Source organism: Diadema antillarum, unplaced genomic scaffold (assembly GCF_040938485.1).
Source record: "Diadema antillarum isolate AM-2024a unplaced genomic scaffold, OU_Dant_1.0 scf00000003, whole genome shotgun sequence".
In the NCBI taxonomy this organism is placed as follows: domain Eukaryota; kingdom Metazoa; phylum Echinodermata; class Echinoidea; order Diadematoida; family Diadematidae; genus Diadema; species Diadema antillarum.
Window position 1 is genome coordinate 460,651 of NW_027270892.1, and position 26,045 is coordinate 486,695.

The 26,045-nt window shown below is 41.0% G+C and overlaps 2 protein-coding genes across 2 annotated transcripts in view; one reads left to right on the forward strand and one right to left on the reverse strand.

Annotated features, from left to right (window-relative positions):
• Positions 1 to 25,251, reverse strand: part of LOC139740803 (sister chromatid cohesion protein PDS5 homolog A-like) — a 38,503-nt gene extending 13,252 nt beyond the window's left edge. Inside the window, exons 1-15 of the mRNA XM_071651411.1 lie at positions 25,212 to 25,251; positions 18,705 to 18,902; positions 17,976 to 18,173; positions 17,048 to 17,232; positions 15,777 to 15,984; positions 14,325 to 14,465; positions 13,043 to 13,158; positions 12,416 to 12,513; positions 11,645 to 11,790; positions 11,238 to 11,389; positions 9,730 to 9,843; positions 9,199 to 9,329; positions 8,436 to 8,575; positions 7,040 to 7,255; positions 5,816 to 5,976 (exon numbers count right to left, since the gene is read on the reverse strand). Of these exons, the coding sequence (XP_071507512.1) occupies positions 5,816 to 5,976; positions 7,040 to 7,255; positions 8,436 to 8,575; positions 9,199 to 9,329; positions 9,730 to 9,843; positions 11,238 to 11,389; positions 11,645 to 11,790; positions 12,416 to 12,513; positions 13,043 to 13,158; positions 14,325 to 14,465; positions 15,777 to 15,984; positions 17,048 to 17,232; positions 17,976 to 18,173; positions 18,705 to 18,812 (2,114 nt within the window). The 5' untranslated portion in view covers positions 18,813 to 18,902; positions 25,212 to 25,251. The remainder of the gene's footprint in view (positions 1 to 5,815; positions 5,977 to 7,039; positions 7,256 to 8,435; positions 8,576 to 9,198; positions 9,330 to 9,729; positions 9,844 to 11,237; positions 11,390 to 11,644; positions 11,791 to 12,415; positions 12,514 to 13,042; positions 13,159 to 14,324; positions 14,466 to 15,776; positions 15,985 to 17,047; positions 17,233 to 17,975; positions 18,174 to 18,704; positions 18,903 to 25,211) is intronic.
• Positions 3,648 to 4,863, forward strand: LOC139737389 (uncharacterized). The gene has a single exon (XM_071648099.1). The coding sequence runs from the start codon at positions 3,649 to 3,651 to the stop codon at positions 4,861 to 4,863; it is 1,215 nt and encodes a 404-aa protein (XP_071504200.1). The 5' UTR covers position 3,648.
• Positions 25,252 to 26,045: the final 794 nt, after the last annotated feature.

The window sequence follows — 26,045 nt, forward strand, 5'->3', positions numbered from 1 at the left end:
ATTCAACGTTTATAGGTCCAATTATCTCGCTTCTTAGATGGACAGATGTCTGCCTCTAAAACCTCTGAGCCAGCCCGTCATGCGCTGCATGTGGGGACACTACAGGCTCCTTCGCGGTGTGACCGCGAAGATGATCTACTCAGCATTTTTGCCGAGTCGATCAGTCAGAGTTCTCTACCCAGTCACCCGCCCAGCTACGATCCGGAGGCGGAGTTAGATAGCTTGGTGCAGGCAGCACAGCCCGTGGGAGGCAGTGCAAACGCCGGCGACCAGCTCATAGAGCTGGAAGCAGACGATTTGTACGAAGGACTGGAGGAATTCGGCCCCGCAGTCTCAGAAGGATTGGCCACCAGGCTGACCAAGGCGGTCACCTTGCCCCCACGTAAGGAGAGTGTGGAAAAAATCTCCAAACAGTACATGACGCCCTCGAATGCACGCTCGGTGTGTGCACCGAGAGTCGAAGAGCAACTTTGGGCCACGATTCCCCAAAAAAACCGCTCAGCCGACAGCAGAGCACAGAAACTGCAGAAGATGGTGGTTAGGGGATGCTCCCTTATGCTGAAATCATTCAGGAATTGCAGACAGCGGCTAGAGAACAGCGGCCAATTAATTCGGCGCTCGTCGCTCGACTGGTGGTCGACGGGGTTACTCTGTGCGGTAACGCTTCGTATGAGATGAGCATGAGATGCCGAGAGGAGCTCAAGCCGGCTTTCAATCAGAAATACAGGGGCATATGCAGTAGATCAGTCCCCGTGGGGGAAACGCTATTTGGGAAAGACTTGCAAACAACCCTAAAGAATGTTGGCGAGTCCTACCTCGTTGGCCAAAAAGTCAATTCCTGCGACCGGCCGCGTCGTCGGTCGTTCGGTAGCAGACGGACGGAGCCATACCGCCATAATTTCCAACAACGAGATCGACCCTGGGACCGCTCAGGGACCGGCATGGATTTAGCCGTTGTACATCTCGCCCGACGGCGACTGCACCCACACCCCGAGCCCCTCCCCCGAAGTTTCGGGCGCCATCCACTGCGCAGTACCATCAGGAATCTGCAAAAAACTAGTAAGTCCCCTTTCACGTCATGCGAGACGAATCAGATTTTTCAAAGAGGCGTGGTCTCTCATTACTGCTGATCCCTGGATTTTAGACACTATTTGTGGTTACAAAATCGTATTTGACGATTACCCTCAACAGAACTTTTTTCCTCCTCAATCACCACTGTCAGAGGACGAAAAAGCAGCAATTAATCTGGAAGTTCTTTCGCTGCTCCAGAAAGGAGCAATTTCAGAAATTCCCCAAGGGGAAGCTTTATTTCTGTCCACTATATTTACAGCTCCAAAGAAAACCAGGGATCTCAGACCCATCATTAATTTGAACTAGATATATCGCTACGGCTACTGATATGCCTCCGCCATAATGCATGGTTCTGGCCTATAGTACAATGTCTTGACAATGTGTGATGACAGTTTCACACAATTGGCAAAATATTAAAATGACAGGTTTGACACAAATGTGCTGAATGTTCACTTTCCTAGAACTAGGTTCAATTGGATGAATGATTAAAATGTCAGAGTGCAGGTATTTGGGGAACTGATGATTTTTACTTGACTTTTGACCCTTTTATAAGTTTATGCATTGAGTAATTTTCAAGGTATTGAGAAAAAGTATAATTTCAGTATCAAATGGGAAAATAGCATTATCTAAACCTGGCCTTTCACCTTTGACCTCACAGTTCCAAAGAGAATCACTGTTAGGTTGAACATGCATGAATATGTAAGTTTCATGATGATAACTCGAGTTACTTTCGAGATATGGAGGAAAAAGTGCAATTTAGCACTTTCACTTGACCTTTGACCTTTTGACCTTCGACCTTTTGGCAAGAAACTTCCCCAAAAATATACATTGGGTAATACATGCCATACATCAAGTTTTTAAAAAAAAAACCTTCAGGCATATTGCATTTTAAGGAAAGTAGTGATATTTTGAGGAGTTGACCTTGACCTTTGACCCCCTGACCTTTGACCCATGACCCCCAACTTCCCTAGATAATCACTGCCCATCGGTACAAGCATATATACTAAGTTCCATGAAGATACCTTGAACCATTTGCGAGATATGGAGTAAAACATGAAATTTCAATTTTTTTTTCACAAAATAACCTGTGACCTTTGACCCTGTGACCCTAAAATCCACACAAAGTATTATCCCCCAAGGATATACCCTCATACCAAGTTTGATGTAAAACCACCACACCGTTCTTGAGATATTGACAAAAACAAAACGGGACGGACGGACGGACGACCCGAAAACATAATGCCTCCGGCCACTTCGTTGCGGAGGCATAAAAATCTGAACTTGTTCGTTAAGTATGAACATTTCAAGATGGAAACATTTCGAAATGTTAAAGAAATCCTCATGCAATCCGACTACCTAACGTCGCTTGATCTCAAAGACGCCTATTTTTCCATTCCTATTCATGAAGATTATCAGAAATATCTTATGTTTCACGTGGAATAGTCGTTTTTATTGTTTTACCTGCTTGCCCTTTGGACTAAGTTCAGCACCAAGGGTATTTACTAAAGTAATGACACCTGTTATTACCTCTCTGAGAAGTAGAGGCATGAGAATAATGATTTCTTTGGACGACATTTTGATTTTTGCCCGCTCTAAGGAGGAGAGCATCGCTAACACGAACTGTGTCATTGATTTGCTGACATCATTGGGATTTGTCATTAATTTCGGGAAGTCACATGTCTCCCCTACAACATCCCTGACCTATTTAGGATTTAATTTGGACACAGTGACCATGATGGCAAGTCTGCCAGGCGAAAAAATTTCCAAAATAAGAAATCTTGGGCACCATATTTTGTCTCCCTCGATGAAAATTCGAGATTTAGCAAAGTTTATTGGCTTTCTTACTTCTTCATTTGATGCCGTACCGACGGGTCGTTTGCATTACCGTGTTCTAGAGTCGTGCAAAACCAAAGCACTGCAAGCGTCAGGTGGTAAATTTGATGCATCTTTTTCACTTAACAATAATGCCATTGAAGAAATTCATTGGTGGCTTTCCTTGCCACGTGAGGAATTTAGGTCCCGCATTGACATTCCTGTCATCTCATTGACAATTCATACAGATGCCAGCACCTCAGGGTGGGGTGCACTCTGTGTGAATGATAATTCCTTTGTTCAAGGTGTCTGGTCTCGAGAGGAAGCTAATTTGCATATCAATGCGCTAGAATTACTTGCCATTCATCGAGGCCTTGCCTCCCTGTGCGACACCTCCCATAACCAACACATTCATATTAAGTCAGACAATAGTACAGCCGTCACGTATGTCAAGAAAATGGGCGGTAGTATTCTATTGCTTAATAGATTGTCATGTGACATTTGGGCGTGGTCGCTAGACCGCAACTGTTGGCTATCTGCTTCCCACTTGGCTGGCGTTGCTAACATAGAAGCAGATAGTCTGTCTCGGAGAGATATGAATAAGGAAATTAGTCTTCGTCCTGACATATTTTCTTTGCTTTTATCTAAACTTTCCTTCGGACCCGAGGTTGATCTTTTCGCATCCAGTGCCAATAGGAAATTGGTTTAGTATGTGTCTTGGAAACAAGACCCCCTTGCTAAGGCTATCGATGCCTTTTCAATTTCATGGGAATTTTTACATCCCTATATTTTTCCTCCATTTTGTCTACTTCCCAGGGTCCTTCGCAAAGTCCGCAGGGACAACTGCCAGAAAGCAGTCTTGATCGCCCCTCTGTGGAGGGCACAACCGTGGTTCCCGCTCATCCTTCAGCTCCTGGTAGCCCCACCCCTCCTCCTACCACGGGACTGCCTAATTCCCCTTCCCATTCCAATGCCCGAGCTGAAGTTACTCGCCTGGACTATCTCAGCGAACGTTGGAGAACAGCAGGAATTTCAGAGCAAGCTTCCGAGCTCATCGCACATTCTTGGCGCAACAATACCAACAAGCAGTATGACTCAGCTTGGAAGCAGTGGATTAGTTGGTGCCGCAAACTATCGCTTGATCCATTTAGCTCATCTATCGCCAATATCGTACATTTTTTGTCTGACCAGCATGTGCTAGGGAAAAATTACAGAACAATAAACTCGTATCGGTCAGCCTTATCATCTGTGCTGCCCTCTATTGATGGGTTTCCCGTTGGCAAGCACCCGCTGGTATCACGAGTGTTGAAAGGCATTTTTAATAAAGAACCGCCCAAACCACGTTACAACACCACTTGGGAAGTGTCTCAAGTGTTAGATTACTTATGTTCACTGGATAATAATGCAAGACTTAATCTGTTACTTCTAAGTGAGAAGTTGATTGCCCTAGCGGCCCTTGTTTCAGCACAGAGAGTGCAGACTCTTAGTTTTTTAGACATTACATATATGTCAATTTCTGATAACAGTGCGGTCTTTCAAGTGGTAGAGCTATTGAAAACAACAACTACAAAGAAAGGCATTGCTAATCAATCTGTTGAATTGTCTTCCTTCCCCACGAACGAGAAGTTGTGTGTTTTATCTGTGCTCAAGGAGTACTTGAGTCGGACAGAACCCTTGCGTCAGGTTCACGGAGTGAAAAAACTTTTTATTTCTACTAGAAAACCTCACAAAGAAGTAACCACTTCTACCCTGTCTCGGTGGTTAAAGAGCACATTGCATAAGGCAGGCATAGATACATCCGTGTTTTCTGCTCACAGTTACCGCAGTGCCTCGAGTATGGCAGCTTTTACTCAAGGCGTTACCATTGAGGAGATTATGTCAAAGGCCAATTGGTCTAATGCCAAAACCTTTCGAGATTATTATTTTAAGCCAGTTCAAGAAGCAAAATTCGCTTCGACCGTTCTCAGCTCATCTTCATAAGTTGTAATTAACATGGAAACACTGGATACGTACGTAACTCACAGAGGTTGTCAAAATTATATTGTTCTTTCTCCTTGTGATCATGTGTCCAGACGGAACATACACCTTGTTATTGCACTTTTCAGATTGCTCATGAATAAAATCTGATCTATCATGAATACCCATGTGCGACAGTTGTCTCATTGCCTCAGACATCTCACTTGACAGTTTCTGTGTTAAACTTTGAAAGCTGCTAACCCTCTGAAAGCTTGTACGAAGTGTTATGTAATAGAATTCCTAAATTATGCGAATAATATTATGAAGTATAATTTGAATTCTATTAATAACAATGAAGTACAAGATGAAGAGGGTCCCGCCCAACGCGTTGCGTGATCATGACATATTGTTTGATAACCCTCCCTCTCTCTTCTGGTCACAGAAACCGTCAAATCATGCCTGTAAGGTGTGTATCGATGACTCGGATGAATGATTGTTGATATGCATTTGCCCTGTGCAACGTTAGTGAAGATGTTCCGTGAATGTGTGGATGTTTGGATACTAGTACTGCCTCGGATACTTTAAAAAGATGTCGAATAGTGGGAACGCCCGGTATTTATAGGGACTGGGGCGTCAAACTCATTATCATAACAAAAGACTTTGAATCTCCTTTGTGTGATCTCTCTGCCAAAGCACGCAGGAATATGCTAACCCTCTGAAAGCTTGTACTTCATTGTTATTAATAGAATTCAAATTATACTTCATAATATTATTCACATAATTTAGGAATTAACAGAGATACTCGCAAAGAGAAAAGACAAGAAAGATAGAGTAATACACATGTGGTAAATAGAGAACTGAGGAAAAATTTTAATGAGAGTGGTATGAAATGGGATGTGAAGGAATAAAGGAAGGGGCAGTCACAGGAATAGACAGGAAATCTGCAAACAGAGATGGAAGTGGTGTTTGCTCTCACTCTGCAATCTCAGGGAAGTCAGCCTGCAACCCGTGACCGGTCTGGGTGAGAACCTGGAGGGCCACGTCTGCCACGTTGTCCTCCCCGATCTGCAGGAGGTGGCTCAGCTTTTCGTAAGACTCCTTGGTGCTGAACCCCCGTGGGTAGACAAGGGCCAAGATCTGGGGTGGGGTGGGGGGGGGGGGTGGTGAGTGCACACAATTCAGTCAGAGATCACAAGCAAATACATGGAATATTAATGTTACAGCATGACTGCCACATAGGTCATCTGCTGCCATCTGAAAACTAACACACATACAAATCATTAAACCTTATGGCAAATTGGTAATAACAGGATTTGTCAATAATTATTTTATCATGCTTAAAGGAGACCTCCAGATGATTTTCAGACTTTTACATTTGAACAACTAAAAATTAGTTACCCTGAGTACAGAGTTTCAGAATTTATAGTGATTGGGATGAGGAATAAGAATGTTTTCAAAATTTATAGCAAATTGCAATGAACAAGGATGACATGGCAGCCTCACCATAAGAATGCATGAGTTGGGGCTCAAGGAAGCAGAACAAAAGAAGAAGGCATGCATAGATTCTACACAGGTAAACTTCTTAATCAAGCGGTATTGTAATGGAATAACACTGCTACATTTCTGAAATTTGTGAGGCTCCTATGTCATCAACATTGATCAGTGTAATTTGTTTAAGATTTTTCAGAGCATTGGTTTCTCTGCTCAAGGACCAAAATAAATTCCACAAGTCTATACATGTAGCTTATGTACTACATGATGTGAAATTATGAAAATTGCCTGGAATGCCCCCTTAATTGGCTCCACAATGCATTTTCTTTAGATATAGAATATTTTGTGCATTTCTCTCTTTGTATTCATTTCATTTCATGTGCTCTAGATACTGATGCCTGCCACTTTCTTACTTCTGATATTATAAATTCATAGGGATCACATAAGCGAAACAAAGCATTTTACTGTTTTAATATTTCAGCTAATCACTGGATGAGAAATGTGTGAAATTTTATATACTGAAAGATACTTATGAAACTTAGATGGTAATCCAGATTTGCATATCTTAATACTGAGAGATATCATCAGTAACAATCATAACACAAACTCTTGAAAACAGCCAGAATATAAAAGAGGATTGCATTCATTGCATCGATTACAAGGATTGTATGAAATGGTACATCAAAGGAAGAGGCAGAGCTCTTTGTACCTGCAGGAGTTTGAGTCCTCTCTCTTCCAGTCTCCGCTCCGTGAGGCCTTCCACCTCGTCTGCTGTGCCATTGGCCTGGGCCGCCACCAGCTTGACGACCTCCTCGATGGCCGCGGAGTCGATGAGGAGGGGTGCGATGCGCTCCATCAGGGTTTTCATGGTCTCATACATGGGGCTTGGGTTCTTGGGATTGCCAAATTTCTTCATCACCTCACCCTATGTGTGTGCATGTGTGTGGACACAGGTATAAAAGCAGCATGAAATGAAATCTTTACCTATTTTGGCAGTGCGATAGTAAATTTTTCACTTGCCTCACTGACATGGCCAATCTGTAGACAAGATTTCTCTCAGAAATAATTAAACAGAGATCTCCGATGCACGGGAATTGAATGAAAACACACAAGGGAACTTAGATGAAATAAAAATTAATAGAATAACTATTTGGTACAACACATACTGGCATACACGATGTAACCTTGGTCTACTTTGGATCTCACCCACCAGTGTGTTCTCATGGTATAATAACAAGACGCTGCTGAGGAAACTTCACTGACCTGTGAAATTTAGCTGATTACATGATTATTCAAAGTCCAATCACTTCACTCACACCCTATGGCATATGGCTGATCACAAAGGCAGATCCACCATTATATTCTTTGTAAACTACATAGAACAAACAAATTCTCGGTATACAACTAGTGGAAAATATACCCAAAGACACAACACAGCTGTATGTCTTCCACTCAAGCAAAACATCCATAGACCTTAGATTTCTGGTTGTAAAGCAATTGTGTGGCAGCACACTGTGACAGCCTCATCAAGCACATACACAAAAAAAAAAAATTGTTGACATTGTCCAGCATTTCTGCACCTTTCACAAAACTACATTGTAAATTCTATGATTTTTCCATGAAAAATTATAGAAATTCAGGACAATTTTCTTGGACAGGAACTTCACAAAAACCTACATGGGTGGTTGTTTTGAATAAATGGGACTTACTACTAGATTAATAGTGTCCATTTTAAGTGTCAGCTTGTATACCACACCGACACTGTTGGTGGTAGACGAGTTGGTGTGATTTTATTTGATGAAATGTTTTCTTTAAAAAGAAAATACTATTGCTATAAAAAGAAGATCACTGACAGGCAAAAAATATACAAATTATCAATTTCCACGACTTTTCCGTGATATATTTATAATTCTGCACTTTCTATGATTTTTCCAGGCTAGGAAAAACATTTCCAAAATTCCATGACTTTTTCACTCCAGGAACCCTGATTATCTCTGCCTAAAAAAGGATCATGTGCTGCTCATTAAAGAGATTTCAGAGGACAAGGACATAGAAAATGAGTTCAACAGCACCAAAGGAGAAACAAACTAAAGTGTGACACATACCACACCCTGTATGGCCCTGCGACAGGAAGCAGTTGGACTGATGACCTGCTGCATGTGACCCCTGATCCTCTTGTCAGCCATGAAGTCGTCAATCATGCGCCTTAGGTGCTCCTGAGCCTTCCCTGGCTCTGGGAGCAGTTCTTCATAAAAAAAAGGGGGGTTACAAATATCACTAATCAGCAGTTTTAGGACACTTTTATGGATAAACATGCATATACACTGATACATCTCAGCTAAAATTAGTGTTTTTTGTCTACATGGCTAGAATGCATGCTTGTAAAGTTTAAAACAACAGGTACAGCATACTCCAGTTCTTATAGAATATTTTGACCATGAAATTTCATGATACCGAAATTTATCACATCCAGGAGCAATAGAATTCCACCTTCCTATCTTATTGAACACATTCTAATGAAAATTTTATGCAAATTACATACAGTATGTAATTTGCATAAAATTATTATTTTTTCAAATTCATGAAATTCTTTCATCGAAATGCTTTCATTGCAACTGATTTACGACAATGCAGGGCAATTTGTCAATCAGTTGCAATTATTGTTTTGTTGTGATTTAATGCTGCAAGATTCAATGTAGTATTACTATATTGAATCTTGCAAACATTAAATCACAACAAAACAATTACAACAAAAATCTTCAGAAGAACAATCAAGTTAAATCCAGACAGATAATAGTTGATATGAATAAATGCCTGATTGTGAATGATTGTGTGCTTGTGCCAAATGGGCCAAACCAGTCTACTCACTTGTAATTGCTGCAACTTTGGGCACGAAGGCCTTCTTGCGCTCTTCCTCATCCTCCATCTCAAAAATCTGCATCAGGTCACGGACATGTTGACGGACATAGTGCTGGCATTTCATCATCTCGATGATGGCCCTTTCATGAAGTAAAAACAGACCAAAAAAAAAAACACAATTTACATCACATGAACAATTGTGATAATCAATGCAGGTTGAAGTAAAAAGGTGAAAAAAAGACTGATGAAAAGGGGGGCCTAATGCAAAGATAGGAGGAAAAAAATATATATAGATAGATAGTCAGAAAGAGATATGATGAGAGACAGACAGACAGACAGACAGACAGACAGACAGACAATCCACAGATGGTGTGTATACATACAAAGATACACAATCCGGAATCATTGGGTGGGGAACACATGTCATTAACTAGGCATGAAGTATTCTCTCAAACACCCGACACGTGAGTGCATCAGGACAGTGCAGAGAGAGTAAAGCAGTGAGCAGCACCACAGGAGAATAAAGAGACGGAAACATACTTGCTGGAGTTCTCGTCCACCGCAGCGAAGAGATGGTAGAGCCGCTGCATCCTGTCCTTCACATCCATGGTGTACGGGACCAGGGTCATGGTGAAGATGCGTTCTACAAGCAGCCTGCAAGGGTTGATGGGAATAATAGTCATCACTCATTGCACTAGAGCCACGTACACTTGCTTTGAAAACTGTGATATTAACGCCCCACCCCCCCCACACACACACACACATACAAACCCACACAAATGCCAAGTCCCAGTCAAATTAAAGTATTCCAAAAACTCCCCGCAAAGCCCACCATAAAGACCTTGCTGTAGCAGTTGAATCTTTCTAAAAAAATTTGCACGTGGAGGTATACAAACTAAAGAAATATTGTGAGCTTTGGTAACATGACTACTGGCACAGCGAGATTGTTAAAATGGGTTATCCTGAAATTACACAATTACTACTGTATAAGCTGTTATTTTCTCGAGGGTTTAATTTTCGCGAATTTCGCGAATCACAGATGGATCACAAATTTAACGACACGCAAAAATGTCGCCATGCACTAAGGTAACAATGGATTTAAGATAGCGTTTGTGTCAATTCGCGAAAACAACATCTCGCGAAAATGTCTGCAACCTCGTAATTCGCGAAAATATCTCTCCGCGAAAATAACAGCTTATACAGTATTCATCGCATAATCGGGCATCTGATAATCGGGAACCTCGCTTAAATGACATATGCTTCCCAGAAACATTTCCAATGCATGTTATTTTCACTGGATAATCGGGCGGGGACCTCTGATAAACGGGACAATTTTTCTTCAAGCGATCTTTGAATTTGTTGATATTTTGCCCAAAAAATCTACCAAAATACCACAACAATGTATTTCGAAGATTCCCTATCAGTTGGCGTTTACATCGAACTTACATAGCAAGCTTCAGACTGGTGTGTTTTGACCTATGTCTATCCAGTACACGTACATACATAGCCACGAAAGAGCCGTGTGTAAGTATCCATGCCATTGCAAAACACATGCTTTCGCGAACATTCTTCTCCCCTAGGCAAAGCCATATGTGCTCGCTTGCAATTCCTACTCACATCCAATGAAAAACATGCTTCGCTCACATAGCTCAGGCTGTGTATGTTGTTTAATCTCAGTCATACACTTTGAGGGCTTAAGTCCAAAGTCCTTGTCTCTGAGTGTTTCAACTTTCAATACGCTGTGATCTGTGTGTACGTCACAATCTTCCTCAGTTGTGAATGAGCTAGAGGGTCGCGCCAAGGGGTAGTGTGGTTGTGTATTCATGTACATGTACAGTACGTCAGTATGCATGTGTGTGTGTGTGTGTGTGTGTGTGCACTACATGTACATGTCATATGCCATTAGTGTATGGTGAGTGCTCATCGCGAAAGCGGGCACCCGCTTAAAGGGGCCGTGTTTGCTACTCCCAACCTGTCCCGATTATGCGATGAATACTGTACAGTAATCAGTGCTTGGTGAGGAGGTGTATACATCAAGGTGCTGTTACCTGTCTTCAATGTTTGGCTGGTAGTACATGTGCAGGATCTTGTCCCGAATCCATACCAGACGCTGTTTCTCCGCTGTGCCGAGATCCTGAGAGTGGTACCATTTCTTGAAGATGTGGCCGAGCCCAAGGACGGCCTCCTTTCGAATCCTCCACTGAAGGATGAGGATGAAAACACAAATTTCAAAGTAAAATAATCAGTTTATCAAAAATGATCAAAGATAGTCAAATAAACAAAAATAATTAGATAATCATAAGGCTCAAATCAACACATTTTACACAACAAAGATAATCAGTTTGATTTAAAAAAAAAGGTGGCAAAGCTCTTCTGTTCAATGCCAATCCCTCTCAACCTAAACAGATAAATATTTGAGGTCTTTTTTTTCAGTGCATCCTCTTTGTTCCCTCACCTTTTTGTCCAGAGTTCTCTCCTTCACAAGTATCAGCATGCTGTCCTTCACATTTGTGATGTCACGTTTGGCAGCTGTCACGATGGCAGTCACTACTTCCTGCCTCACGCCTTCATCCGTGTCGTGAGCCCGTTCTCTCAAGCGGTCTGCACAAGTTTGAAAACAAACAAAAACAAATAAAGCCAGTATTAAAGATAATGGTGTCTGCCTGTGCTTCATTTCTTTTTCTCAGAAAATTGTTGTGAGATTTGAGCTTCTGATTTTTGCCCTTTCATTTCAGACAACAATTAAATAATCTCAACCGACTGAAATTCAACAAGAATAATGTGTAGAATAGATGCAGCAACTATAATAGATCAGAGTCTTGAATGTGCAATGTGAGAATCAAATTTCTGTAAGGCTTGAAACATTTGCCTCAATGCACAACAATTGTTTACCAACTTGGATGAAAAAGTTTCACACAAAAAGTTGGAACGTAAAGCCATGCTTTTTCATGTGCCACTTCAAAACATCTACTGCTAGAAGAAAAACTGTACATCATAATATTGTGTATAACTGATGTGAATTCTACACCCAGTCTATGCAAATACACAGCCATGTCAAGCACATATGAGATCTGCTGCTTTTTGTCAAATGGCACCATCAGCACCTGGTTGACAATGTTTGACTGACTGCATGCTGTATGTGGTGAACCTCAATTCTGCTGCATAGTGTATGAAATAGAGAACAAACATGCAGAAAGGCCACAAGTGGGTACGTGGAATACTGTACCTTCAAGATCCTCTGTGATGAGGTAGGGATGGTGGGAGAAAAACTGGGGCACAAACTTGACGCACTCCATCCGAATGGGTATGCTGATGTCACTGAATCTGGGGATGAGAAAGTAGGCATGTGAAACAGCATACTTTGAAAAATAACCCTATTCAATCATTCAAATATTATGCATAAACTTAGTAACCATCCACTGATTAGCAGCATTACACAAAAGAATTTGAAGAGACGAATGAAACAGCAAGTGTCTATGTACTGACAGGAAAAGTGACTACAATATCCAACTACGCATCCATGGGAATTGTTCTAATGACTCACAATTGATCAGGAACTAAAGCAGGATACTTTACTTCATATAGCAAATTTCAACTATTGCTTGACATATTTCCTTGCCTGTATTCACTCTCATTTTAGGTAATAATAATGGAAGCCCACATAGATATGTATCGATGGTTAAGAAATAGGAAACACATGAGCACAGATGTAAAGATTGTATTTCTGAACATTCTTGAAATAACCAGTGGGCAATTTTACAGACACATCTGGTATATGCTTTGGTAAATGTACTGCCTCCTACATCTCATTGTTATGAAAAGAGTTACATGGCTAGGCTTGACCGCAAATTACCTTCCCAGAAAGCAACTCCACAGCGGTTTGTTCTGAGTTGCCAGATCAGAGTCTCTGTCAGAAAACATCCTCCCAAGGAGCTTCGTCACTGCCAATCTCTCACGCTCCTCGTTGCTCTGCAATCAAAATATCGATCCATACATTAGAGAAGTTCAGGTACAAATAAAGCCAGAACACTGCTTGGTAACGATTTTATACAATACCCAAAAGAGGACTCACGTGTTGGGGTCTAAATTTGTCTCCTAATTTCATGTCTTTTCATGCTAGTGATACAGTTGTCACATTCTCTCTAAAAGCCCTTCCCTAACTTCATACAGTAGGGATGTCTTTCAGCACACTACAGAACTGACACATCTGAAGAGTACACTGACATATACATTAAAACACACACAAGGCCAAACTTACACAGACCTTCAAATGTGGGTCTATGTTTATTGTTAAGCTGCTAACTACTTGCATATGGACCTAAAATCTGTTTGTCAAAGAGTGTGCAGAACTTCAGCAAACATACATTCAAATTGTTGCACTCTATATGGCAGAACTTTCTATGTCACTTAACATATGGACCCATATTAGATGCTGCTAGACATAATCTGCAAGTGTTTCATCTCCTTGCCATTTAAACAACCATGGTTAACATGTGTCCATGCAGGGCTGCACACTAACCCATTTTTCTGCTGGTCCGACATACAGGTTGGACCAGTAGGTACCCAGCTTTTCCTTTTTTACTGGTCCACTCCAAAAAGTTACTGGTCCAACACTGATTTTTACTGGTCAGGGATTAGCGGACCAGCACTAGTGTGCAGTGTTGGTACATGGTTAGCTGGTATGGTTTTCTAGAATGGTCAACACTTGAAGGCACTCAAAAAATTGCACGCACACACTAACACAAACTTTGAATACACACACACATACACGCATGATTGTTTCCTCCAATGTTGAGCAAATTAAGGAGTCAAATGCAGTTAGCGAAACATCTTAGTCAAATCAGTACAGTAGGTCATGGTGATAACAGAGCATAACATTCACTTCAGCCATGCCCCTGTGATGATACTGTATAAGCTGTTACAGACATTTTTGTGAGATGGTGTTTTCTTGATTTTGACATTGAGGCTATCGTAAGTGCACTAATGCCGGTCGGCTCAAGATATTTTTGTGTGCTGTTAAATTCACAGTTCAATAGCGATTCGCAACATTCACGAAAATTAAATCCTAGCAAAACGTAACAGTGTATACAGTAATAGAGCAAGATAGTGATGTTCGCAGAGTTGTTGATCTTTACCTTGAGCTTGAACTCCAGCTGAGGAAGGACAGCCAGAAGTAGATTGCTTGAGATGGTGTGCAGCTGGTAGATCAGCTCGTAGGTGTGGCTGGCAAGGTCACTGGTTGAACTTCTACCCAGGATCAAGACGTTGTTGAAAAACTGCAAGTGAAAGATGCAGAGTGGGCAACACTGGGCATTACCACAAAATATGTCACTAATACAGGTTGTGAATTATGAATTCACTGGAGACCTTGACATGGCAACACTATGCACTGTCTCTGTGTTATGTGTACTCATGACCGCTTGGGAGATGGCAAGGATTAAGACACATTCCAAAGCAATCAACAGAAGCTTTAGTTTCTCTGGAAATGCTGTGTAGTCTGGGATTGCCAGCGATGAGATTCACAAGGTAATGTCACATCGATTCTACTTTTGTTAAAAGGACCTTGAAGTACATGAAATGTATATTGGTAAATGGAATCCTGTAGTACAAAGCAAGAGCAAAAAAGGTGGGGTATTTGTGTGGATTACTGTGTGGTCCTCAACATGCAATCTTACAGATTGTTGCATGAACGAGCCTACACAGGACATATGACTTTTTCTCCTTCAGTCCTAGCTGAAGGAGACTACTCAAAGGATAATCCTTAAACACTTACTGTAAAAGTGGAAATTTTCGCGGTGTTGAAATTTTCGCGCATTTCGCGCAACCAGAAACTAGCGCGAAAATAAAAGCACGCAAATATTTTTGCTTGCCATATAATCCTGTGCGTGATGTCTTGATTCCGCGGATTTAAAAACACGTGAAACTCTTCTCACCCGGCCTAGCGCGAAAAATTACTCGCGCGAAAATATCCACTTTTACAGTACTAGATTTCTGAATTCACTTTAAAATAGACTGGGATGACTGCTGAGATGGTAGACAAGAAGAGGACAGGAGGAGGGGGAAGAGATAAAGAGGGAAAAAAGAGGGGAGGGATAGAGGAGGAAACGGGAGGAGAGATAGAGAGAAGAATAAGAGGGAGAGGCAGAGAGGACAAAGAGGGGAATATACATAGAGAGAGGAGGAGAGCAGAGGTAAAGAGCAGGAAAGAGGGAGAGAGGAGGAAATGGGATGACAGGTTAAGTGGAAGAGGAGAGGAGAGAGGAGGAGGAACGGAAAAGAGGAGAGGAAAAGAAAAAACGAAGAGAGGAGGAAAAGAGGAAGGGCAGACAGGAAGACAAGGTAAGGGGGATGAATAAAGGAGGAAAAGGAGGAGATGAGGTAAAACAAAGGAAAAAAGAAGGAAAAAGAGAAAAAGAAGAAGAAAAGAGGACGAAAGGAGGAGGAAAGGTACAGAAGAAAAGATGATGAGGGTAAACGAAAGAGACAAAAAAAGAAGAAAATGGAGGAGAAGAGAAGTAGAGATGAGGAAGAGAGGAGGAGGAGGAGAGGAAGAAAGAAGGAAAAGAGAAGGATGGAAAAGGACTCACAGCCTGAATTGAAGGTTCGATGCTGGTGGAGGTGCGCTTGACAAGATCGCGGGCCAGCTCATGTGCCTGGGGATGCTGGAGCTGCTTGGAGTCCAGCAGGTTGGATAGGATCACCTCCAGCAGCTCTGGGGGCACCACATCATTCTCAGAGATGAGGGGGCACATCACATCCAGCATGAAGGTCCGTACTTTGGGGGTGTGGTTCTCGCTGCAAATGGCAAATAACAAATGATGTACATTTGTGTAAGTCTCAGATATGTGTTTTCAGCTGGGACTTTTCTAGACCGATAAATCTACCTCTTCTTCAGTGGACTCTTATTAAGTGTACAGTTGGTAATACGGTCGTTCTCTCATAACAGACAGGTATCTTCCATTCACTCTGCTGTCCGGATTTACTTTCTGCATGACGGCAAGTATGAAACAGGGTAGAATTTCCATTCTTCCACGATAGGAGATCACAAAAAATGGCATTCATACCTTTATATGCTCAAGGAACGAGTCAAACTCACCAATTTTATGATTTATTCCTCTTATACACCATTTTGCCTACTTTTTTGGGTAATACTGCCATCGAACTCTCTGCTCGCCTACAAGACGCAGCAGCCGCTTTAAAGCTGCTAAACTCGCGTGTGTGCAAATAGATAGCACAGTCTACATAGCAGAGAGAATGGAAGATGTCTGTCTGTTGTGAGGGGCTGACCATATTACTGACTGTACAGTTAACAAGAGGCCACCAAACAAAGGCAGATTTATCGGTCTAGGAGTTTTTATAATGTTTTAATCTCGTGCAGTCTATTTCCCGAATATAATACACATAATCGCGAAAAATCTAAAATGTTCGACAGGGTCTCGTAGTCAATGAGATGTTTAGAAATACAGGAAGAAAGGAAGGCAAATTTTGGAAATGAAAGTTACAATTGGATGTACTTTGGCATGCACGTAAAGTGACTCAACTTGCTATGCAGACATAATTTCAGTAAATTTAGATTGACCCATTTCGTTAAAATACTGCACAGATCATATGCATGACATGACATTTTAGCCACTTACAGTGAGCATTGAGCTTTTGCAATTAACTCATTGAGGACATGCTGATTTTGCTATGACACACACTTCTGATACTTGGGAATAGTCTTCAATGGCTTTAATAAGTTACTTCACTTTCACCTCTGGATGAGGACTCCAGAGAATTTTCCTGCAGTACCAATCCACCAATCAGAGGACTTCAGTTTGAAAGTGAGGCATAAAATGCACACACTGTGACTACCTACTTGATGATACTGAAGAGAATAGTGAAGAGCTCCACAAAGACCTCAGCCGAGTCCTCCAGCTCCATACAGATGTTGAAGGACTTGACCATGGCCAGGTTCTCCAGGAGGTAGAAGTATCGCTTCCATGAAGGTCCATCCACATTCTCCAGCCCCCAGATCTGCTTGTTCAGGAACTGGAAGATCAACTAGAGGAGTGGAGGGAAGGAGAAAAGATCTATGATTACCATGCATGCATGTTCTTTGTTGTTTTTTTCTTCTGTCATACTTGGATATTACAGCTGGGAGTACGAGGCGCAACTAAAACACATGTTATGAAACTTGACAAAAGGTTTGATGCAAAAGTAGAGCCTGCAGAACATTTGTTTCAAGGAGATGCAGTTTGCTGGAAGCAAATCTATACAGAAATGGCTTACAAACTGCCCAAAATTAAGGTGTTACTCTGGAACTATGTACCAAAGCAGTATATAATGTGTTGGTCAACCACTTGCATATAATTATAAAAGCTATTTGTATGCAATGGCAAAAAAAAAAAAATCTCCCTATGCATGCAGTATTTTATGTATGGCAACTTATCAGTGGTACAGTGTAGTCACTGTTTGTGTTTTCCTTAAAAGGGCCATTATGAACAGATTTGAGGCTTGACCTGTGCAGCAGTTACACTTTACTGTATACTTGCTGTATGTAGCAGGTCTAATTTTTTGTGAATCGGACCTTCTCAATAATTTTGTGGGTGGTTAAATTTGTGATCGTGAGCACAGCAATGGACAGAGAAAATGCACACATACATGCCGCACTGAAGTCAGGATCAGAGTCAATGCTTTTACATCCGACTCGCGAAATTTGCGAAGATAAAAACCCTTGAACATAAACGGTGTATACAGTATGTGGTTGTAAAACTCTCCTTCTAGTGTCCGGAGACGTCCCATACCTTGAGTTGTTCCGCTGTCCGATATGGTGCTTCAGGAGCAAAGATCCTGAAGACATCAGCAAGGCAACAGGCAACAAGGAGCCGGACATCCTTGCTAGGGTGCTTGAAGAGGAAGGGCTCCAGCAAGTGGAGCGCCAGGGGCTCATAGGCTGTGGTATCCTCCTCTTGCTCCATGTCTTGGAACACCCTGGCCAACATCTACATGGATAAGATCCCATATGATAGCTTGATCACTCACCGGGGTTGACAGCTTTAGCTAAGGCTATTCTTCAGGGTGTAATTGAATGAAATCCAGTACCATTTATGCACTTTTACATTTTCACAAAGATTATGATAAAAATAATATCGAAAAAGGTAAATGAAATCCAGGACTGAAGTACATCCTCTAAAAACTGGTATTCATAGGTAAAGTAAAAACAGTGGAATAACACTTCCTTACAACTTTACACAAGAACTAGCTTGTCATGAACAAGAAGGAGGCAAGAAATGTGATGTAAATGTGTACAGATGCAATATTCTTGCAATAAAGACTCTGTAGGGACAATTTTGTTGACTTTACATGATCAATACAACTTTCAATATCTCTTCAACAAAAACAAAACAGAACCAAAACAAAATACAACAGTAACACTACACAATATCTTGAATTGGGCAGATAATCGCAATTGCCAGTTGACATGACACTACAGGCCTAATATATTTGAAGGGCGTGTCAATAGCTAAACATACCTTTAGCCTTCTGACCATTTCATCCTTGGAAAGGTCAGGGGTCAATTCTTTAGCCCCAGGGGGGTAGGTCACCTGAATGGCACTCTGGGTTGTCTTGGATCGCGTCATCTTGACTGTCTCGAGTTAGGGACTTCTAACGTACCAAACAAGTCTGGAGCAGAAGTTATGTCTACCTCATGAGAGGTATGTGGAACCATCCTGTATATTGTACATCAAAGGAAGTCACAAACAGGGCCCATATGAATACGGTTTGCTTTCCTAAGACAGGGTTCGACACTAACGGTGGCCCGGGGCCACCAAAAATGAAAGTCGGGCCACCAAACTTTAAAAAAGGGCAAATTTGGTGGCCCGCCTCGGGCCACCAAAATTTTTTGAAAAGTATGTCAATAAATTCGTAACTTTTTGCGACGGAAATTAGCAGTTAAATTTGTTTAAAGGATGGGTACAAAGGACTGAATGAATGCCTGAGAGTGAGTGTTGCAAGTTTGTTGAAGTTTATTTATGAATAGATAATTATGTCCAACTTCTAATTCTTACTATCATAAAACTTAAATATTTGACTCATTAAAAAAAAAAAGACTTTTAATGTTTTTTATTGGGGTTTTTTTCGGGACACCATATTTTTCTCTCAGGCCACCAAAAATGTGAAATTTAGGATTTTGGTGGCCCATCTGGCCACCAAACAAAAAAGTTAGTGTCGAGCCATGCCTACGAGCTACAGTAAAACAGAGCACTTTTTCCCCCCTCCACACTAATGATAGGAAATAATCAATGAAAGTAATAAATTTATATGTAATAAACAATAATAGGAAACAATGCAGTTCATGATACACTATAAAAGTAATACCAGTTAATACTTATTTAAAAATAAACATGAAGGTCTCAATTCCCAGCATCGAAAAAGTAAAAATTTAATTCTTACCACATATGCAGTTGCGTCATGTGAGAATGTGTGTAAAAAAACAACAAAAAATGACAAAGGCAAGAAAACAAATCAGTTCAGCCGCAATTAAAGGTTATTTTGCCACACTGAAAGTTGTAGCACTAATTCCAAGATTCAAATTCTGAATTTTTAAGTTTCACTTTGCATGTTTAGGATACACCTTCATGAGATAATTTCAGGAGCCAAATTTGAGGATGCAGTTAAAGCAATTAAAGGTAGAACTGCTTATTCAATCCAAAATTCAGGTATAACACATGTTACTGTGGACACCAAAAAATATTCCCTAATTTCAGTTTGAGTACCTAGTTATATTGCTAAATTACCGCTCTTTGGACTACTTTAAGAGTAACACACATTAATATACTCATGGGAATTGGCAATTTAAGCCACTCTTCAGCATTTTCAGTATATATATATTTTTTTTTTTGACATTCATTGCCAGGTACATGTACAAACATATTTGAAGGGAATCATATCTTAAAAGGATATGTATTTGCTGGAAATAAGTATATGAGCACAAACTGGTGTCTTCCCCTATCCTGTAAGTGCATGTCAAAAGTTTGGTGTCAAAAAATAGGCCATTTGACAGTATGATATTCCATCAGGAAGAAAAGTCATTACAGTTTTGACCCAATTTTCTTTATACTACCTGGTATTTCTTCCACACAAATGAAAGATTTACAGCTGTATTTGAAACAATGGAAATATGACACTTTCAATCTCCTACGGTGCTAATATCTCTCCAGCACTGTAAAAATATGCATATCAGTGTAAATGAATATTTCACAAATCACTGCAGGTCAGACATGTATGCATATCACTACAGAGGGAATCACGAACAAAGAAAAGCTGGTGGGATATCACCTTTCCATTCTTCAACTCAAATCTTGAAGTATAACAGAGAGAATGCATCGTAGTTTCATGTAGGTGCATATATATCGTAAGGTACTAGCAATCAGATATGAAATTATATATTTAAAAAAAACAATATCATGCCTACATGGAGCTTATACACGTACATGTACACTTGCTCCATTTCTTAATCATGCTCCCATCATCTTCCTTGAACCTTGTTTAATGGGACCATGTCATTCTATGAACTGATGTTACAGGCCATTTAAGCAAAAGTTACTGTTTTTCTCAATGTGTAGTAGGAGGGTTTGGCCATATTTGGCCATCTACACATACATCACATTTCCAAACACATTCTCATGCACTATTTCAACTTTGACTTATTATTTCATCTTAGAGAAAATTTCAAGCTTTACTGTGATGTAAACTTTATGACAAACTACTGTATGGGCTTTGACACTTTAAAGTGAAAACATAGTTCTGGTAAGGGTTTGAGAACCCGTCTTGCACCATTTCATATTTGCTTGCAATATATCAAAAGAGTCTACCAAGAAACTGACGCAATTTGCCGGGACGATGAGTTGTTTTGGAGTATTCTGAGATAAAAAATAAAAGTCAGTATACCGACTTTTATTCCACAAGGATCCAGGTGAACTCGGTCTCAGGGACAACTCGGCCCTAAGTCAGACAATTTACACGCAGTTCATGATCGCCATATTCTACATGTATGCACAGCAGAGACTCCAACCCCAAGCACCTTTTGATCTGGAGATTCTCCCGCCTGAAACCCCTAGCAAACGGGAGACCCAAGTTCATGTGTGCGTAGCACGAAGTTCCTAGGGTTATAGATGCTCTCTGGTGCTATCTAAGGCTTATTTTTGCAACATACGATAACAATAAGTAAGAAATCCTTTCCAACGGGAGACATTGAGCCAGGGCGGGAGAAATTAAATCTCAAACGGGAGAACGGGAGATTTTGCAAAAATGGGTTTTCGGCGGGAGATCTCCCGTCGAAAACGGGAGAGTTGGAGTCTCTGGCATAGGCGCACATTAATTTTGTTGGCGTGCCAAAGAGGTTCTTTGACGCGCGCATTGTATCAATTCCGCCCATAACTGCGACCAGCCAAAACGCAAAGCACTCCCATAGTACAACACTGTACAATCCAGAGGGACAACTCAGCCCCGCCATCAGCATGAGGCCGAGTTGTTCCCGAGTCCGAGTTATTCTGACCCCAATCAGGTAAGTTCTGAGATGGAAAAATTTTTGGTAAATATTTTGCATTTTCGTCATTACCCAATGAATATCTTGTTATGACAGCATTATTCCACACATTTCTTAGGCATACATGTACATTTTGGAGCGAAATTTGACAATTTTGCAGGCGTACCTTTAAATACAGACAGTCTACTGTGCAGTGGCACATTGCAATTTATTGATTAGTTCAAGTCGAGCACAGTTGTTCACTTACATTGTAAGAGCAAAATGTGTGGAGTTGGTAAAGCTTTCTACCGAGTCGGGCATGCTAATGTGGCACTAAGAATTATTTGCTAAGCTTCAAAAGTAACACATCAGCAGTCACAGTGTACACAGCACTACATGTACGAGTTTATGACTGCCACAAGTGACACTCTGACAAGGTTCTAAGAAGATAGAAGGCTGTTTAAATTATTTCATCATTCAATAATTACGAAAGTTGTGTACATTCCTGACTATGCTATCCTTAACTTCTGTTTGAACATTATTTAACACTGCAACAGGTAACTATACACAGCCCAGTCGCCATCCGGTACAGCGACAGGGCTGTACTGGAGTAGCCCATAACACAGAGCAAGCTCAGCACAAATTTTATGACTGCGTTGGGTTTTGATACTTGACATCACTTTTTGTCACCTCAAACTAATTAAATGTAATCTTCATTAATGACACTACATAGCGACATGTAAACTATCAATATTGACATACACATTTCACAATTTACCGAAAATGAAGAATATATGCAGCATGTGATGCATCATGCGTTACCCCGGGGCACAGTAGTACCCCGGGTTACCACGTTGTGTAGCGCCACCTCAAGTCCACTCGAAGACAGCCGCAGAGAGATGCACACACTGTGTGTGCATGTACATAGTCACTCCCATGCCACTGCACATTATACAATGTATGCATGGCATGCTGTGCTAGCAATAGCGTGTGTTTCAGTGCACTGCAGTGTAGTGGCTAGCGCTGCTCGGTCCAGTACCAAAATAATTTCCACTTTTTGGCAACCCAGGGTACAACCTTTAAAAAAAAAAAAAATCAATATTAAATGGCTGATTTTCATTTGGTACCCCGGATACCATTTATGTCATCATGTGCGAACGGTACATCTCATAATCGGGAGTTCACGCGATCTGAATGCACTTTTAAAGGTCACGCTGTCGACTGTGCTGCTACTTAAGAGCGCACGCATGCAATAGATCGCTGCACTTCCAGCCACGCACGCGCGTGCATAATTTGCAGAGGCCAACGCGCCATTTTGAAGTCTGGAACGATGAACCCCTACGGTCAGGGATTGCGCTAGAAGGTGTGTCATTTTTTTTTTGTTCCTTGGACTTATCGCGAGGGCTCTCTATGGACTTATGTACCTTCTGTAATATAAGCATGCACTTTACGTGAGTAACGTATAAATTCTTATAAGTACCGTAACATATAGATTTTTCTAAGTTTTGCGGTTTTGTTGTGGTTCCCTGATGTGATGGTGAGGCCCGGTCCATCTGACGCCGTGCTTTGCACGGCATCTGGTCAGGCTATGCAACAGGAAGACTCTAACGTTATAGAATTAGAATTAAGATAAAAAGTGGCCAGTTAATATGGTGCCAAACATCACAGCACAACTGGTGCCTGGCGCGCATGGCACCAGCAGTGGACTCAGTAGATTATTCTCTATTACCTGATTGCACTGCACTGCACTGCAAAGAAAATGATTTAGAGTAAAATATCCCGTTTGCGGCAGTTTAAGCATTGTTAAGGGTTTTTCCACTTGTAAACAAATCAGGCAAATTATTTTCAACCATTTCATATGTCACAGACAAGATTATTCATTAATGCAATTGTTTTCATAAAAGAAATTTACTATAGACCAACGCAGTTTTCATGATTTACCAGGGCAAAACCCGGCACAATTTTCGCCAATAAAGGTGATATGCGACGTAGTATATCTGCTTGCGGCACGATGTACAATCCCTATGCAATACGCGCGTGCTCCCCGATCTTTAGCTGAACGCCTTCACATGTCTCGCGAACATTGCGTAAGCGCCAATTCCCATTGCAAAAGCACGTGAAAATAGCGGGCACACATGCATTGGCCGCAAACAAGATCGCAATTCTGGCGGTGTTATGTCTTTCTCGTGTTTTTCTCATGTTTTTTCGATGGTAACATCCACTTTCCGAAAAAATGGTGGCCCACATCGGCTCGCGAAAATTCTATTTTACGTGAGGATATGTTTTCAAAATCCATGAACATCAAGAAAACGACAAAAAATCCAGTTTCTTGGACCATTGTTTCTTAACTGTTATGTTAAGAAGTACCGAAAATTTCATTTTGGATGCGATATGTTCGTCATTTAGGTGAGAAAATTTCACTTTCGTCAGAGATCCTGCCCATTTTATGGGTTGGTTTTTGTTGATTGCTAGTGTGTTAGTGTATGTGTAGTGTGCATGTAACAATGCAGTGCTGTGTTTAGCGGTATTATTACCGTGTATGTTGCACCTGCCGCAAATGGCTGCACGGCCGCATACTGCCGCAGTTACTCTAGACCTCTGTAAAAATGACAGTAAAATTTGCTTGGCTTGGTAGACTCTGGCATACAATATGTAAGAATCGTTTACAAATTAGATTACAATCAATCAATGTATTTCCTATGTAGAGTGGTCTAGATTCTACTAATGTTTAAATGTTTAAATGTTTAAATGTTTAAATGGGAATAACTCAATAAAACAGACATTACAGGCCTTTTGTACTTAGCCTTTTATTAGGCTAATCCTTTAGTGATTACAGAAAATTCAAAATGCAAGCTTAAAGACATTCAAAATGCAAGCTTAAAGAATCATAAAGATATTTGCATAAATTTAACAGGCATTAGGCGTAAATATTCATAAATGAATGATACACGCCAAAAAATCAAAATAATAACAACAACAACAACAGATTAGGCGTAGCATTTCTCAATCCGTGTCCGCGTATTAAACGCCAACGGTTAAAAAATGGTCAGAAACGCTTTCTCTTCCGTGCTCTTGCCACTTGAACCTGAGTGATAAGTGATATAGAAAAATATAGGATTGAAAACTGATCAACCACTACCTTGTACTATCTACTTGACATGCATACACTAGCTGGACTCTATAGACGATATTCAGACTCAAGTTCTTCTTTTACTGGTTTGTAGCAGTGCCCAAAGTTCGAGGTCTGATGGAGTGCGGGGCCGGGGGCCGGGGTTCTATAGTTCAACTTGTGACGTTTATGGCCCACGCGCAGCTCAGTATCTGGGACTGTAAAGCTAATTGCCCAACGCTTTTCATTTCTGCTCTACATTACACTATGAAATAAAAGCTTGCATTTTGAATTGTTAATTATAGACCGAGTAAGACGTCAATAACTTTACTTTCCACCTACATGTATACATATACACTGCATCTGCATCAAAATTAGCATAATTTCAGCTTTACAACTTACCGGGCCGGTGCTATCGCCTGGCGCCAAGCGTCTTTCGGCCTATGGTTTTAGTGTGAATTGAGCTATATGAGACTGTAATACGTACAGTGTAAATCTGTGTATCGCTGTACACATTGACGCATAACGCCTCAATACGTACAAGGGACGAATCACAATGTACGTAAGGTAACAAAATGCCTAGTGCCGCTTCAACGCTGAGGATCGTACAAGAGATCATTAGAGGGGAAGTGCGTTATCAAGGTCCCTGCATCAAACGATGCCCCCCCCCCCCCGCGCCCCGCTCAAATCGTTCAAAACGGTCCTACTAATTGACGCAAACTAATGCAAACTGATGCAAACTAATGCAAACTCACTGTAAACTCCATGCAAACTCAATGCAAACTACTAATTAATGCAAACTAACGCAAATTACTAATTAATGCAAACTAATACAAACCGCTAGCGGTGAAAATTAGGGTGAATTACAACACCTGGACCTGGCTCTTCCCAGGCCACTCTAGCCCTCTCGAAACAGATATCGATCAAGTAAATCCATCCTATCGAAGAATGACTGACGTCACGTTTACTTCAGTACATCACACATCTCACCTCAACAGTCAACAAAAATACCCGAAATGTCCACCCCAATGTGAAATCTTAAGAATAATGACTCAATTTGATGTGAACTTGTCAATGAAATCACAAAATAAGTTTTCTGGAAAATTGAATGACGTTTAAAACAAATATTCTGTTGATAAAGTTTCTTTTGTAATAATATCAATGTTGTTTCATGCCCATAGTTAAGGGTGATTTACACATATACTTGTTAAAAATCACTGTGAAAGTGTGTAAGCG